At 38.8% G+C, this 15,447-nt stretch overlaps 1 protein-coding gene across 1 annotated transcript; it reads right to left on the bottom strand.

The window, feature by feature from the left end:
- Positions 1 to 4,487: 4,487 nt before the first annotated feature.
- pgr (progesterone receptor) lies at positions 4,488 to 15,168 on the bottom strand. The gene is made up of 8 exons (XM_076282594.1): positions 14,020 to 15,168; positions 11,616 to 11,725; positions 10,955 to 11,071; positions 10,008 to 10,313; positions 9,048 to 9,192; positions 8,821 to 8,951; positions 8,029 to 8,186; positions 4,488 to 6,003 (listed from the first exon to the last, which is right to left on the bottom strand). Exons 1-8 carry the CDS (start codon positions 14,862 to 14,864, stop codon positions 5,848 to 5,850), a joined length of 1,968 nt encoding a protein of 655 aa, XP_076138709.1. The 5' UTR covers positions 14,865 to 15,168; the 3' UTR covers positions 4,488 to 5,847.
- Positions 15,169 to 15,447: the final 279 nt, after the last annotated feature.

Here is a 15,447-nt window from a genome sequence, read left to right as displayed (position 1 = left end):
AAGTGTTTAATCCATCAAGCCAAGGTGCTACCAAGTGAGGTGATGTACAAACGTTTTGGTCCTCAGACCTTCATCACCATACACAAAGGTGTGACACTTATTTATAGTCCGCTCTACTTGGTGGCATCCTTTTGACAGTAAAAAACTGATCAAGAGCTTTCATTTGATGAATATATCTCAATTTGGAAAAAAAAATGTCACTTACACCCCTCTGGTTCACACCCCTCGGTATATTGCATGCAGAGAATCAAAATAAACACAAGAGGCTCTCAGTACCTATCCTTGGTCCCCCAAAAATAATAAAAACAAAGGTCTATTCCAGCAGCCTGTTTTTTCCAGCAGCCTTGCTGCTTGGACCCCACATTACATCCCACTGCAAGAGAACTGGAAATGGCTTCCATAAGACAACAGCAGTGCCAAGTAAGGTGTTTCCTGTCTCCACAGCTGAGAAGTTTGCAGAAGAAGAAAGAATTGAAGAAAGTAAAAATTAACCTTTAATGAATAATCATATGATCAGTTAAAATTATTAATAAATGTTACAAGGGTCACAGAGTGGCTTATCAACACCTAAAAAACAAAACAAAAAACATATACTGCGAACAGACAATGAAATTTGCCACTTACTCAGGCCACAACTAGTTCACTCAGTTGATGGGTCATTTCTGATAACTAATTGTATAAATAAGTGACAGAGTCCATAATCATGACTGTCAAATTCAGCTGTAACAATCACTCTGTACTTAGTGTGGTGCTGCATTGCATAATAATGAAGAAGTGCAGTTAATTTTTTACCACGTTGTCAGACTGCATAGTTTGGGCTGACAGGAGGTCTGACGGAACACAGAGTTAGGTCTGGCAAGCTGGAAAACACTGAAACATTGCAAATGGAAAGCAGGCCATCAGAGACCTCACACTGAAAGTAATTGTTGTCTGGAAGTAGCCTAACTTTTATCTGGTGACATTTCCTTGGCTTTGATTGAAAAGAAATATCTATCATATAATGCTACAATATATCGTTGGATGAAAGACATTCAGCTGGCCTATTGTTTATGTGCACCATCATGGACACTGCCTTGTAAGGGTCCAACATTTTACAGTGTATTACAGTATGTTTTATAATCATCCTGACCTTTTAAAGACCTCGAATTGTGAAAAGAAAATGCACCGTTAAAATACACCTTCATGTTGATTGGTCATTGTAGATCATTTTTTTTACAAAACACAGATGCAATGAAATAATCTACATAATTCACTCATCCTCCTCCGGTTGTAAACGGTTACTTTGAACCTCCCGGTTTCAGTGTTTACAATTGGATACCACTTCAAATTACAAATATAATCTCTTTAGCCCTTCTTTCATAAATTAAATAATTTATGTATCAAGTGTAGAGGGAGCTATAACGTTTTTCCGAGCTGGGTTTCATCTCGCTGCTTCAGATTATTTGACATACGGTTTCTATTCTCAGGGTAGTCTGCAAGCTCAAACTTGAGTGGAGATTTATGCCCCCCCTCCCCCCACCCTTTAATTACGAAGCCAGTGCTGAGAGGTTACTGTGACCCAGTGGTGCTTGGCTTTTGCTCCCTCTCCAGGGACAGATACATTATCTTACTGTCATGAAGGATAACAGGATAAAATGGGTTTTCATGGCACACGCTTCAGCACCCTACCCTCGCCATGCTGTCTCATTCGTCTCTTCAGGCTAAGCCCCTGGAACGCCTGCCTACCGTCTCCTGCTCTTTCCGTCCTTCACCTTAGTCACTGACCCTCTTGCCCTGAGAGTGGAGCACACAATGTTTGTTTAAAAAATTGTCCTGAGGGAGCTTGGCTTACCTCCAAGAAGGAAGTCTGTCTCCTGCTGACTGTGCGTGTCAGAGATGTGTTGTGATTGCTGCTCACAACCATACAGGGAGTCATGTTTCTCAGAAAATGCACCACGTTGTTCTTTGGAGGACAGAATATGGTCAAACATACACAGTAGGCTGTTTGTAGTTATGATATAATGTTGAATATTCACCAACTCCTAGTTGAACTCTCTCTTGATTGAGCATCCTGTATGTTTTATGTTAAGAGGTAAGGTCTGCAGGGAGAAGTGGTAATTATTACTATTGTTATCATTATTGTTATTATTATTATTAGTAGTAGTAGTAGTAGTAGTATACTGTTGTTTACAGTATGTGTCTGTAACCTGGGTTTAAATATGGTTATTGCACACATTGCAACTCCAGCAACACTTTTTTACTTCATTACAAGGCTACGCATCCAGAGAAAAGATATGAAAATGTGGTTAGTGCATGGCCATCACTAAGAAGGCTGTGCTTAAAGATTAGTGCCAACCTTCACCAAAGCACCTCTCCACTTTCAAGTTTGTATCACCATGTCTACTTTGAGTTACACTATGGTAGTTAGGCATGGGATTGGTTTAGAATTCTCAGTTACCCCTCCAATTATTCCCACTCATATCTCAGCCAAATCCATGCACAGCTATCTCCAGACATATGCAATGTGTATTACACACCAATATGCACACTGAAACCTCATCAAATCTATCATGAAACCCAAATCTATAAATGTAGGCAATGAGATTGTATGAATCACAGGATGTACGAAGCCATTGAAACCACTGCAGCATAGCTACAGCTACGTACTGTTGCAAGGCGGGGAATAGATATGAGCTCAGTGTCCTCCATTTGGTCTTCTCAAACGGTAATATGAGACATGGGGGACAGGGAAAGCACATATTCATCTGATGGTTCAGTTGGCTTTCTCACAGCAGTCACAATGGCATATTCTCAGAAATCTCAGAATTTGCATCATGGCATGTTTTATTGTAGCCCTGTCACGTAAAACAGCATGTGTTCGTGCAAGAAATCTTGACATGACTTGTGCTCTTGTCCTCCATCCAGACAGCTCAGATGGTTTATTGCCTTTTGAATTTTCCACAAAGCAGGATGAGCTGGCACTGAATCAGGGCAAATGTTCAGGTCACTGTAACCTAGTGATGGAAGGCACAAGTTCTCATCATCAGAGAGAGCTATTCAACCTAATAAACATTCAACATGGGCGTCTGTCCCATTATAATCTCATACAGACTGATTTTATTGCAGTGCGGGTATACAGTGCTTGCTTTCCAAGAAATGTTGATATTTTGATAACTACTACTGATTTGGCTAAATGATAAAGATCACTGTATAATAGAAGTCTGACATGTAATGAATTACAATGAAATACCAACTGAACTAGGGAGTCAGTGCATGCCTTTTGAATGTAGTGTAGTTCCTTCTCAGTTTTATGAGGGCAATTTAAAAGAACACTGTGACCCGAATCCCTCCTTGATCTGCCATTAGCAATTCATTCAGTCATGCAGTCTTCTAAGGTCTCCCTTAGGTTTCTGTGTGCCTGTAAGGCTGATCTGCGAGAGATAGGCATTAGTAGTCTCATACGCAGTTATGGTTTACAAATCACAGAACCAGGTTAGTCAGTGTTTACCGTCAAGTCTACAATACCGTCATGACTATGGGCTATTACCATGTTAGCCCGATTTATTATTGAACAAAACAAACACAGGTCAAAATAGCTTGGCCATATAGAAAACAACAGTTTTTATGTTACCTTAGTGTAGCCTACTGTTTCCTCTCTACCCTCTGAGGGCATCTCAGTCTTGCCATGGGGGTTCCTGACTGTTTATGACAACAAAGAACTTATGTTCTTATGGTGACCTCCATGAAAGCTACCGTGAGTTTTAACCATATCCATAGTTTTCATGTTAAAAAATCATGTTAAGCTAATTTAAGCAATGTTGCAGTCTGCGGACATAACAAACATTAAACTTATTTAATAGCCTACAGTGTTATGACATGTTTTTACATTTATATTTGTAGTAGTCCAAACATCAGGACCAAATGTCTTTCAACCAATAAAGCAAGTGATACCTTTTTGTACTAAGGAACAAACTGTAGTAAAATGTTTTTTAGCCTAAAGCCTAAAGGTCTTCAAGTTTAGCTTTTCAGCTACTTGTTGAATATGATGTTTTACCCTGTCAGTAACATTAGGTAAAGGATAATGTATTATCCACCAGTCAGTATCGAAAAATAAGTAGCCTACCGTCAGGGCGAGCAGAGCCCCAACGCAAAGTGTAACCATATCACAACCTACCTTGACCTTTAACTTTTACTATGATGTAAAAAATATTGTAATCCTGTGAATCAGAGATAGTTAGTATCCAGTGACAAACAAACATTCAACTGGCCATTATTACTATCGAACCACCTAATCCATTTACTGAGTAGTTTCAACTGAATTCACATTAAACTTACCCTATCAAATGTACATTCGGAATAAACTGGTGTGCTGGTGTTGAAATGGTATTTCAATTTTAGTGCTATGATCTACAATATTCATAACTGCTCTCTGTGTATTAGTTTATAATATATGTACCAAATGAGTTGTTTTTTGTTATGTACAAAAGCATAAAAAATTAAGAGCCTGCTTAATTGGGAAATAAACATTTAATTTTTCAGGTTGATATTAAGCTGTGAAAGCACTGGTCCAAAAGAAAACTCCAAAGTATTTGATGGCAAACTATTTGCCTGCCAAGATCAGGGTGTTCTTTTTCCATTTAAATACAAGAGAATGTAAAATGACCTTGAGTACTGATGGTGAACTGATACTCCCCTGCATTTTGGACATTTTAAGGAAATGATATCGCACCACAAAAATGTAACATCTATCATCCTATTCTATTGTGCTCAAACATGCTAACTAGTTGCAGTATATCTACAAAGCATCACAACAATATGTTATTTATTCTTTTTCATCTACTGGAATGTGAAGATAAAGTAAAACTAATAAATTAGGGAAACTGACATTACTGATTTCTTTGATACAGCAAACCTCTATGTCTGACCAAGCAAACAAGCCTTTTTTACAGTGTTCTGCTGAAATATGTATACCTACAGTCATGGAATGTACTGCCAAAACACAACAATCTCCAGTATACTCTGCAATACTTTGCACGTTCCTTACCATTTTTACATTTTTAACTACTGTATATTTTTGCTTTTGGTTTTAGTTAACACCTTGGTACAAAGGTAATTGTCTGCACTAAACAATTCATCTAAATCGGACAGATGTATATAAATAAAATGAATGTTCTAGTAGTTGAATTTTTAAAATCATCTTAAATAACACTTTCTGTTACATAGCCACTGTTACTACTTGTTATTTTGTAACTACACAATGAAATATAGAAATATAGGAAATACAAGTATAACTGTAGCACATTGGTACTCTGCATTTCCCCAACCCCCAAAATTCTAACCTTACAGCACTGCAAAGTAACAACCTGCTGGTTGCCATCCAATAAGATATACTGTAACTTGGGCTGTGTAATGGAAAGTGTTGCCAAATATCCTGTAATAATTACAACAGTGACGATAAAAACGTAACGTAAAATATTGACACTTATACCCTGTTCCATATCCCTCACGCCACCCCATTTAGCCCTCCCCACCCGAAGACACCACATTGGCAAATCCCTAAAGTGGTTCACATTTTTCTGATGAACTGCCAGAAGTGGTTCTCATCTCTATCTACCTTCTCTCACTGTAACAAAAAATGAAATCATAATAGTGCAGATTTGGGCATAATAATATTACCGCTGTCACAAACTACTGATCAAACAATAGTAACTTCAGCCATGGAATTGACTGCTAACACGAGGCATCATACATAGTAAAAAAAACCTAGGGCACACCGTACGGTGCTGCCATTCAAGGTTGTTAGTAAGTCCAAGGATGTCTTCTTAGGTAAGATATTGTAGGTCATCCTCACTCAGTCTTCAGGAAGCATCACTTGTTGTGAAACAAAAGAGGCTTCACCATACCTGCCAAAACCTTTGGTAACTGTGAAGCAATCACCTCTGACATCATCTCTGGGAACTCAACCTTCATGGCGTCTGCCTGGATAAAGGTGCTCAGGCAGTACAGGTTGACCTTCTTCACAATCTAAATAGGTAGAGCCAGAGGAAGCCAACATTATCTTCAGGCAAACACTAGCCTACAAGGAACTCAACAAAAATATATACAATTTTATACACAAGACAGTAGCTTTGAAATAGAGATGGAAACAACTAAAATGAACTAAAAACTAACTTATTACACTATCTGATCTATCTATGAGGTGATGTGAAATGGTTTTGGCTGGGTGTTACAAAATTATACTCCCTGAGAAGCATTCATTTGAGACTGTGAGCCAACCAGTTAAGGGTTGCACTGTGTTGTTAGAGCATGTCTGTATTAGTTTCTGCCCCGCATAGACCCATAGACTGTAAGGCCCAGTATGGCCTTGCTGGTCAAGGTGATCTCCAAGCCAGTATCCCTGAGATTAGGCCTTCAGTAAGAGTGCTCAGCCAATAAATTACATCAGGAGACAACTACTTCCAGTCATTGCAGCTTAAGTATTAGAATAACCATTTTTAAGACTGCACTCATTACTGTCTTATTGAAGCTAAATAAAAAACCCACTACAACTAAAGAACCATTAATTGGGCATGTGATTTAGCTGATTCTAAAGTATTAAAGTAAAATGCAACAATTTTAAATTCAGACAATGAAATGGGTGTTGTGTTTTAGCCGATAGATTTTGTTACATGTTACTTGCACCTGTGAGTTCCAGGGAAATGAGAGGAAGGAAAAGCGATCCAGAACTTTCCTGCCAGTGACAGATCATGATTCACTTTCAAATCCATTCTCCTTTGCATACAACTTCAATCCTCAAAATTACACTACAATCTTTGAGAAATTACTTAACCAGGAGAGGCCAGCTGAAACACTTTAACTATTAAGTAAATAGTGAGCTAGTGACAGTACATACATCATTGCTGTTTTTGTTGAGCACCTAGTTATCTATGTTATCTATCTATGTGGTGTGGACATGAAACTCGATTCAAGAATTATATGGAGTTATTACAGTAAATTCGATATGACGGTACCCCAGTCCATGTTCTATTGTATTATCATGGCCATGTGCAGCCACCACAGAGCTGTCTGAGCATCTTTATTAGCCATCATCACTGATATGATAAAATAATATAATTAATTCACCTCGACTGACACTGATATTGGACCAAATAAAGAAAGTATGTAGTAGTAGAATGTGGACGTAAAGATGTATAAAGAGTATTTTCAAATGCTTGTTAAATTATTTTGCAAAACTGATGTGGGCACATGTTCCATCCACAAATCCAGAGCTTGCGTATAAAAAGATTAATAAAAAAATGTCATGACTGCCCTTTACAGGCATGCATGCGTTATATCACATCCCCTGTAATTGTAAATTTATCATATTGTGCAATCAGTAAACATATGTAGGCCTAATATCTTGGCCTTTCAATACAAGTTTAACAAAAGCACAGTGAGTTCGACAATAACAAGATTTAAATTGTCACAATAACTGAAATACACATTTCAACTCAATTTACCTGGTTCTAAATGGCTCATACTAAGGATGAGTAACAGTCACGAAACCATTGTTGGCCTCTGACTTCTGAGAAAAGCAAGCCCATTTGACATTGTTGAAAGTATCCTTAAGAGTTGAAGAGGCCATTAACACATTAGGTGGGGACAGACTGGGTTGCTTTGGCCATTAGGGACAGGCATGGGTGCACACAACCATCTCCTACCAACTCACTGTGATTTTCAAACCCTTGTCAAATGAGGGTAATGCCCTTATCTCTAATGTTGATTATTGATTATGGTGGACCCTCACTAACATCTGTAGTCACTAAACTTCAGTCCTGGTCTGCCAAATAACAAACAACTGAATCAATATTTGATAAGTCAAGCTTAATGTCTTGTATATTGTTTTTACATAATGTTATGGCCTATATGTAGACCAAAAAGTAGAGATGATAGAACAAAAGTATATATTACTTTTCTCTTTGGTACTTATGCACATTTTATTACATGTGATCAGAGCTCACTACTAATAATGTCACATATTTTGTAACCACTGACACAAGCACTTCATACCTCATGCATGGCATCCATGACTTTGGTTAGGTGATAGAAGCGCTGAGAGCTGGCCACCAACCCTTTCTCCTTGATGTGGATGGCTTTGGTCAGCTCATGGATGTAGTTCTGTCTCATTTCATCAAACTGGTTTTGGCTTTTTAGACCCTCTAGTGGCACTGCAGAACAAAAATTGACAAAAAGAAAACAACCTGTTACATTACTAAATGAAACATCCCATTATTGTGTAGCACATTGTTAGCGATGATGTGAATCTAATCCAATACACTTTCTGGCAAATTAAGGAACTTGCTGTCCTTCAGCTGTCTGTTTAATGCATGTGATAAAAAAACTCAAGTGGTTGTACAACTGGCTGTGTAAATGAGAAACCGATAATTCTACGTTGCTTTAGGAGCATATGGGTATGATTTGATTGGCTGTTGAACTCAACAATGTCAACAATCTTTACCCAGAATTGGGCACTTCACCTTTAATTCACCTATGGCAAATACAATTATGACAAATCGGCCATTCATAGCTGTAGGCATGTGGAGAGCTGCCTGTTTCTGATGCTGTGTTGTAGTTCTGGCATGAGAACTATTCTGTAGAGGAACCATGCAGGGTGTGTCGTAATTACCATGTAATTCTTTTTCTCCTCAAGGACAACATATTTCTCGTCCTTGAGGAGATTACTGTTATTGTTCAAACAACAGCAGGCTACAATTGATGCAATTCATAACTTGAAACAAAAAGCATATTGGCCAAACCAGAAGGAAAGAGTTGGTATTTCAGCCAGACAAAAGGTCATTTTACCAGTGTTGAGAAGCATCAGGGCTTTCATGCAGAGAAATTCTTCCCTGGTCACCTGAAGATTAGCAAACTCTTGCGGGATGACCTGCATTGCCAGGCACAGCTCATAGATTGGTGACTTTTTCATCCGCTCTCTATAAGCAAGAGATCCAAAAGGCATATTTCAATGAATTTTTTCATTAATCGCTAACATAAATACTAACATGTTTTGATATAATAAAATTACTCACTGGCTGAGAATGAGATCAGGGGCAAAGTATAAGTATTCACTGGTAACATTTTGAAAAGTCCTCCAGCCCAGAGAAAAAACCATCAGGTTCATCCAAGAGTACTGGATCAGCGTCATCTGGTCACTAATATGCAGACTACGAAATCCTTTTACAAACATATAACAGAGGATCAGAGGATTTCTCTTTCAGAATGACGTGATTAACCTGTGCACCTGCCTGTATTGGAAACGTTATTTATGCATGAGGACTTTCCATTTAATTAACCTTATTTTCCGTTGAGACATGACTCAACATTCATACCAAACCTTTCATGAATGTGGAAGACAGAACAACGAGAGCTTGTCAAAATAAAAGTCCAAAGTCGCAAAGCAGCATTGCTGTTTTTGGTCCAAACCTCTTACCTGATCACGTCACATCTGAGTCAAAAAGACAGAACATGGTCAAGCAAATCATTTTTGTTTCATAAAAATGTATTTGTTTTATGATGTAACCTTTGCAGATGATTTCTCATCTTTTGCTACTGGGAATGTCCAACCGTTCCAAGTTACACAAATACGGGTCAGCTGAATGTAGGCTAGTTTACCTCCCAGTGTTAAACTCAGTGATTCTGAATGCTTCACAACTTTTATAGTAAAGTGACATTCGATGTAGACTTCATAAGATATTCATGAAATATTTACAAAGGCTGGAGAGATTAAATTAATAGTATCCAGGTTACACAAATACGATGTTGGCTTTTATTTTAACAAGTTGTCGTCGTTCTGTCTTCATGAAAGGTTTGGTATGAATGTTAAGTCATGTCTCATGAAACAGTCATAAATGCTTTATGTGCAGTTTATGACAGCTGCTATGAATGTGTTATGAACTCACCCGTCAAGTAAAGTGTTACCCAATTTCCTGTATATCTTTCAAACAATGACCCCCTGTGTGCAGTATATGTGGTTGTCCAGTAGCTGTTACCTGGGAGTGACTTTGACCATCTGACAATCCGCAGAAGTTGCCTCTCACAAAGCCGATTCAGGCTGTTAAGCAGCTGGTTAGGCATATCAGGCTGGGAGTTGTCAAAGCCAGAGTAGACCACCTCTGGCTCAATGCTGTCTAGTATACTGATGATCTGCGGGGAGAGCTGGAGCTCTCTTAAGCTGGGCATGCAGGGCATCGTGGTCATGGTCTGGCAGTCCCCTGCGAGAGCCAAGGGGGACTGGAACATCAGGGACGAGGGTAGCCCCATGGCCTTCATGGCCCCAAATCGCTTCAGTTTTCGTCCTGTAAAGAGACATAAATCAGCAATAATTACACTGATACAATATGGATTGAGGACTAAATCCTAATACTAATCGACCTCATACAATAGTTTATTGTTATGGTTAATATGCACTATATAATGTGAGTTAACATCTTTGGTTTAATTTTGGAGTGTCAAACATGAAACATGGTATATGCTGCGTTGCTTTAAATGTATTAAAACAAACATATATATAGCTTTTTTTTTATTTTTTTTATTAATTTATTTTTAGCTTTTAGGTAATTTGTTGACAGACAGCCTCTTATCAGTGCCATTTGTGATGTTGTATGTTGTATGTTGATGAATCATTAGTTATAGATGTTTTGTTTGAAAGGCAAGGCTGTTCACTTTAATACTTCATAGAATAATTTATCATACAGCCATTAATGTTGTATTGATGTATTCTTGTATTTTAAAAGTATAGGATCAACGGGTATCCAAATAAAATACAAAGAAATGAATGACTTCGCTGAGCAGTTAAACACCAATGTTTGATTAGTCTTCTATGTGAATAGGTTCTTCTGAAAAAAATATTTGTAAAAACAACTACACAGCCAGCAGTCAGACATTACTACCGTGACCTACTAAGATAGGAATTAAGAATCATACAGAGGAAAAGTACCTCCCAACATCATGCCAGCTTGGTAACACTTCTTGAGACGACATGCGGGGCAATTTTTTCTTCTAATCTTATCCACGATGCAGTCATTTCTCCCAGCACAAAGATAGTTATGATGGCCTGGACATCAAAGAGAGGAGAGAAAGGTTGTTAGGATACATTGAAACATAAGCCATCCCTTTGTCTCTAAGAAGAAAAGAAAGAGAAAAGGCATTGGTGAGGACAGGCAATGGCAGTGGGAAGAGATGGGTGCTGTATTTTACCACACCAAAGGGGAGGTGTGCGTGGGGGCAAGGGGTGGTAGGGGAGAGAGAGAAAGAGGAATGAAGAAAGGCGGAGAACTGAAACGAGGCTAAGGACATAGTGACATGGTCATGGTCAGACACAGTGGCTCTTATATATCTTCCTCTGAAAGATAACAAGAACAGCATGTAAGAAAATTAGAACATTGTGTGCTTTAACCAAAATGATAGAAGGCATTGCATTGCGGATTGCTGATCCAATTTACATGATTTCATATCATTTTTATGTGCATGGTACATGCTAAACTTAGTCAAAACATCTCAAATAAGTAGGGAAAAATAGCCTTCACTATGAAACCATTTGGCTGTCTGAAAACAAGGTTATCGTATGCTGATGTTTAGGTGATGTTATTTCACTTTACCTTCAACTGCCCTTTTGAAAAATACTTTGCAGCTTCCGCATGTGACAACCCCATAGTGACAACCAGAGGCCTCATCTCCGCAGATGACACACACTCTTTGAGGAGGCATGCTGTGAAACAAACAAAAATCAAATTTATGATTGTCAAAAGAATTATTTCATAAGTAAATATAAATAACTGGATGAATTTCCCCACACAAAGTACGATTATAGTATCAAGCATCAAAAATACAAGAGAAATCAAAACAAATGTAAAAGCTCATACATTTCCAGACGAGATATCAAAAGAGCTCTGATGTCACTGACATGCATGTGCGTGTGTAATTGACTGATAGGGCAGTTAATTTATCAATGTATTCTATTATAAATCATAATAGAAAGAGATAGAGAGAGATAGAGAGTGACATAATGTGTGAGTGAGTGTGTGTGTGTGTGTGTGTGTGTGTGGGTAGACTGGGTAAAGGTAACCAATGTGCTGGGTTATAACTATATAAATGTTGAGTAAAATTCACACAGTATATTGGGTATAGATTCAACCCAAACCACTGGGTTACATCAACAGAACTGCTAGTTAAAATCGACTCAATAGGCCTACGATTCAGCCTCTGATTCCTAGTCTGCTTATCATTATCTGTTATTCGTGAAAAAAAATCTCATCTCGTCATGTCTTCAGTGTCTTCGGCTGCAATTTCTTTCTTTTTCAAATATCTCAATAACAGCCAGCAAACTCGCACAGTCAAACCAAAGTCATGTTGAAAAGAGGCTGAACCTTGCAAACGATTTACATTTATAGACCACTGAAACCACGCATGAATCACACGTGAAAATGACCATCACGTTTGCTCACAACCAACCAGTCACGGTTGTGACTGGTTGGTTGTGAGCAAGATCTACGCCCTCCTCCACCCGCGTACATCGGAACTAGCTCCCGGTTAGCATTAATAATCGTTTACTACTTAAACGGCACCGACAATCAAAAAATCCAGTGGAAACTAGATGGCAGAAGTGTGTAGGCCAATCGGCCCACCAGCTTTTTCTACTTTGTCACCTAAGTATGTACCTGTCACCAGAGTTTGACAGGTACATCTTTCGAAACGCCATGTTATTTCCCATAGACATTTGACGACCGGAAGTTGGATGGATACGGAAGTTACGAAGGCGGGACTTATTCTGGAGAGGTCTATCAAAGATTGTTAAGGCCTTAACAATCTTTGGGTCTATTGCCATTTTAATTTTGCAACACAAAGAGGTGGCAAAGTGCAATGCAATCACGGGGGGTGCTATTTCTTTTCCATTTGAATAAAATGCCTCCAAACGATGGCAAAACGTTTTGCCCAAAATAATCTAAATTGTTTTCAGGCTGGCATTGTCAGCCAAATATGTTTTCAAAATGCAATCCTACATTGCACTTTGAATATTAAATTGCAAAACGAATTGACAGTTAAATTATGAAACTGAATATTGAAAATGGAAATGCAAAATGAATTGCCATTTGAATTTTGAGACTGAAGTACCATGGCAAAATGGAATCCAATTCAATCCATGTTTATTCTATTTTTTAACCAAAATTATTCAAATTGATTTTAGGATTGCATTGTCACTTTGCAGATTAAAATACAATTTGTTGGAAATAACTGGAAATTGCAATATTAAATTACATAATGAATTGCCAATTGCATAATGTAATGTCTTTTTGAATTGCATATTGGAGATTGCATTCTCATTTGAATTAAGCTACACATATGCTTCCATACTTATATTAGGTATGAATATACAATCAACTCATACTGACATTGCACTGCTAAATTTAAAGCGATGGTTCGGAGTAATTTCACCCAGGACTTTTACGGGCTTTTCCCAAATCACGGAAGAAACGTCGACGCAGCTGTATAGTAACAGATGCAGAGGCAAGTGTTATTTAAATAAACTCCTTAAAACTCCTGGTGCACTTACAAACTTTCTAATGCCTCGTTATTGGACTAAAGGTCATAGTTGTACTACTGTAGAAGTTTCGTACAATTCAGGACATTATTAGTGGGGTAATTTACGACATTTGGTTGGTTCCATTACGACTGCAGAACGTCATTAGTTTCTGACAGCGCTACTCGACCAGGGTTCGACCAAGGGAAAAAAGGTTCTGGGAGGGTGTTCGGCTCGGGGTCATGGTGCAAAGGACCCTAAGGTGAAATTACTCCGAACCATCGCTTTAAGACAGTCCATCAGAAACCATAGGCGTAACACCCATCAATTAACTCCTGCCCATTCAACCTGGGGACCTTGTGTTTGAGCAGAATTTAAAACAGAGTTTGGTTTATAACACCATCAGGGTATCAAGAAATGCCTGGGCAATAGGTATAACTGAATGGGCTCCGCTCAACGACATACCCTTTGTGAAATGTCCTTACCCAGAATATGTGGTGTAGGTGTTCGAGGGCCTCTGAAGAAAACCTGTGATCCCATCAGTTGAGGAATATGCCGCTTGATGGTGCTGCTCTTCGGTCATTCCCATGGGCTGACCCCAAACTTGACTGTCCGCAGTTGAGGACTGAAGCGGCCATCTGGACATTTCGTTCTTGCAAATGAACAGATGCTGCTGAGATGCCTGTTGGTTTATCACATCATAATTAACCATACCTTTCCCAGAGACGCTCTCAGGAAATGGTTGTCGTGCGTGACTCTGGTTCAAATCGACAAATATGGTCGGAGAACTGCTGAGTTGGCTTGGGAACGATGGCACGTCGACCATAAAGTCGAATTGCTGTTTCTTGCCATTGTTGTAACAACTGTTCATGGCAGACACGTTCGATGTCAGATCAAAATCGGAACCGTGAGGATCCATTATGAGAGACGGTTCTTTCTCATCTTTTATAAACTTGCACATATCTCCCTGTGATGCAGTTGACGCAGATGAGCTTTGCGAACTTTCAGGAGACACAGACTGCTTCATCTGAAATGATTTGCTAAGACTCCACGGGTCGTGCTCGGATTTAATATAGTCTTCCGTACGATCGCTGTACTTTTTGTTAAACACTTTGTCTGTTACGCCTTTGAGGACGACGCTCTCGCTGATTGATTCAGGCTCTGTGCATAAAGTTGTCACATTTCCGAAACTACTCAGACCGGTGGAGAAGCAAACCGTCGTCTCCTTATAGCCAGTTGCATGGTCGCCTCCAGCGTCCGGATACTTTTCTATGAAGTCATTTACTCTTTTGCCAGTACATGCATCTAAAGTGGAATTAATACTTTCCATTCTGTCGACAAGATTCCGTTTTCCGTTTTGAAAATATAGTTGAAAATCTCCAGAGCGCACTGTAGCCTACTGTAGCAAAAACCCGCTTCCTCTTGTGATTGGCGCCGTCTATTCCATCCAACCCCTCGTTGACAGATTACTCCCTGCGGCCAAGGACTGCACAAAAACGTATCTAGTCTACCTTAAATGTGCCTATTCGTCAGTTGCGACTCCATGAGTAGGCTAATACCGATTTTCTTAAATTAAATAGGCTATCAAATTAATATCAGAACACAATAAAGGTCGACTTAGGAGAATAAACGTGCTAACCATTCTAGACTCACTTTTACTATGAAGAGGCATGCCACTGAACAACACCCCCCTTCAGACCAGCCTCTTTTTTGAAATTATAAATAGCTGACATTTTCTGTCACTATAGTGTTTGCACTAGGACTACACCCATGAGATTGTTTAGACATAATATTGATTATTATAGCCTAAGCCTATAATTTATCATATCTAAAGGCTCATCCACTATCACTGTTTACAATAACCTAGCCTACCCTGTTGGTAGGCCTGGGAGTGTGTCTTATTAATGAATAGC

Source organism: Alosa pseudoharengus, unplaced genomic scaffold (genome assembly GCF_046254945.1).
Source record: "Alosa pseudoharengus isolate Yale_2024_CS ecotype anadromous, Long Island Sound unplaced genomic scaffold, YU_APseudo_1.1 YU_APseudo_1.1_scf_13, whole genome shotgun sequence".
In the NCBI taxonomy this organism is placed as follows: domain Eukaryota; kingdom Metazoa; phylum Chordata; class Actinopteri; order Clupeiformes; family Clupeidae; genus Alosa; species Alosa pseudoharengus.
This window is presented reverse-complemented; position numbering and strand designations above follow the sequence as displayed.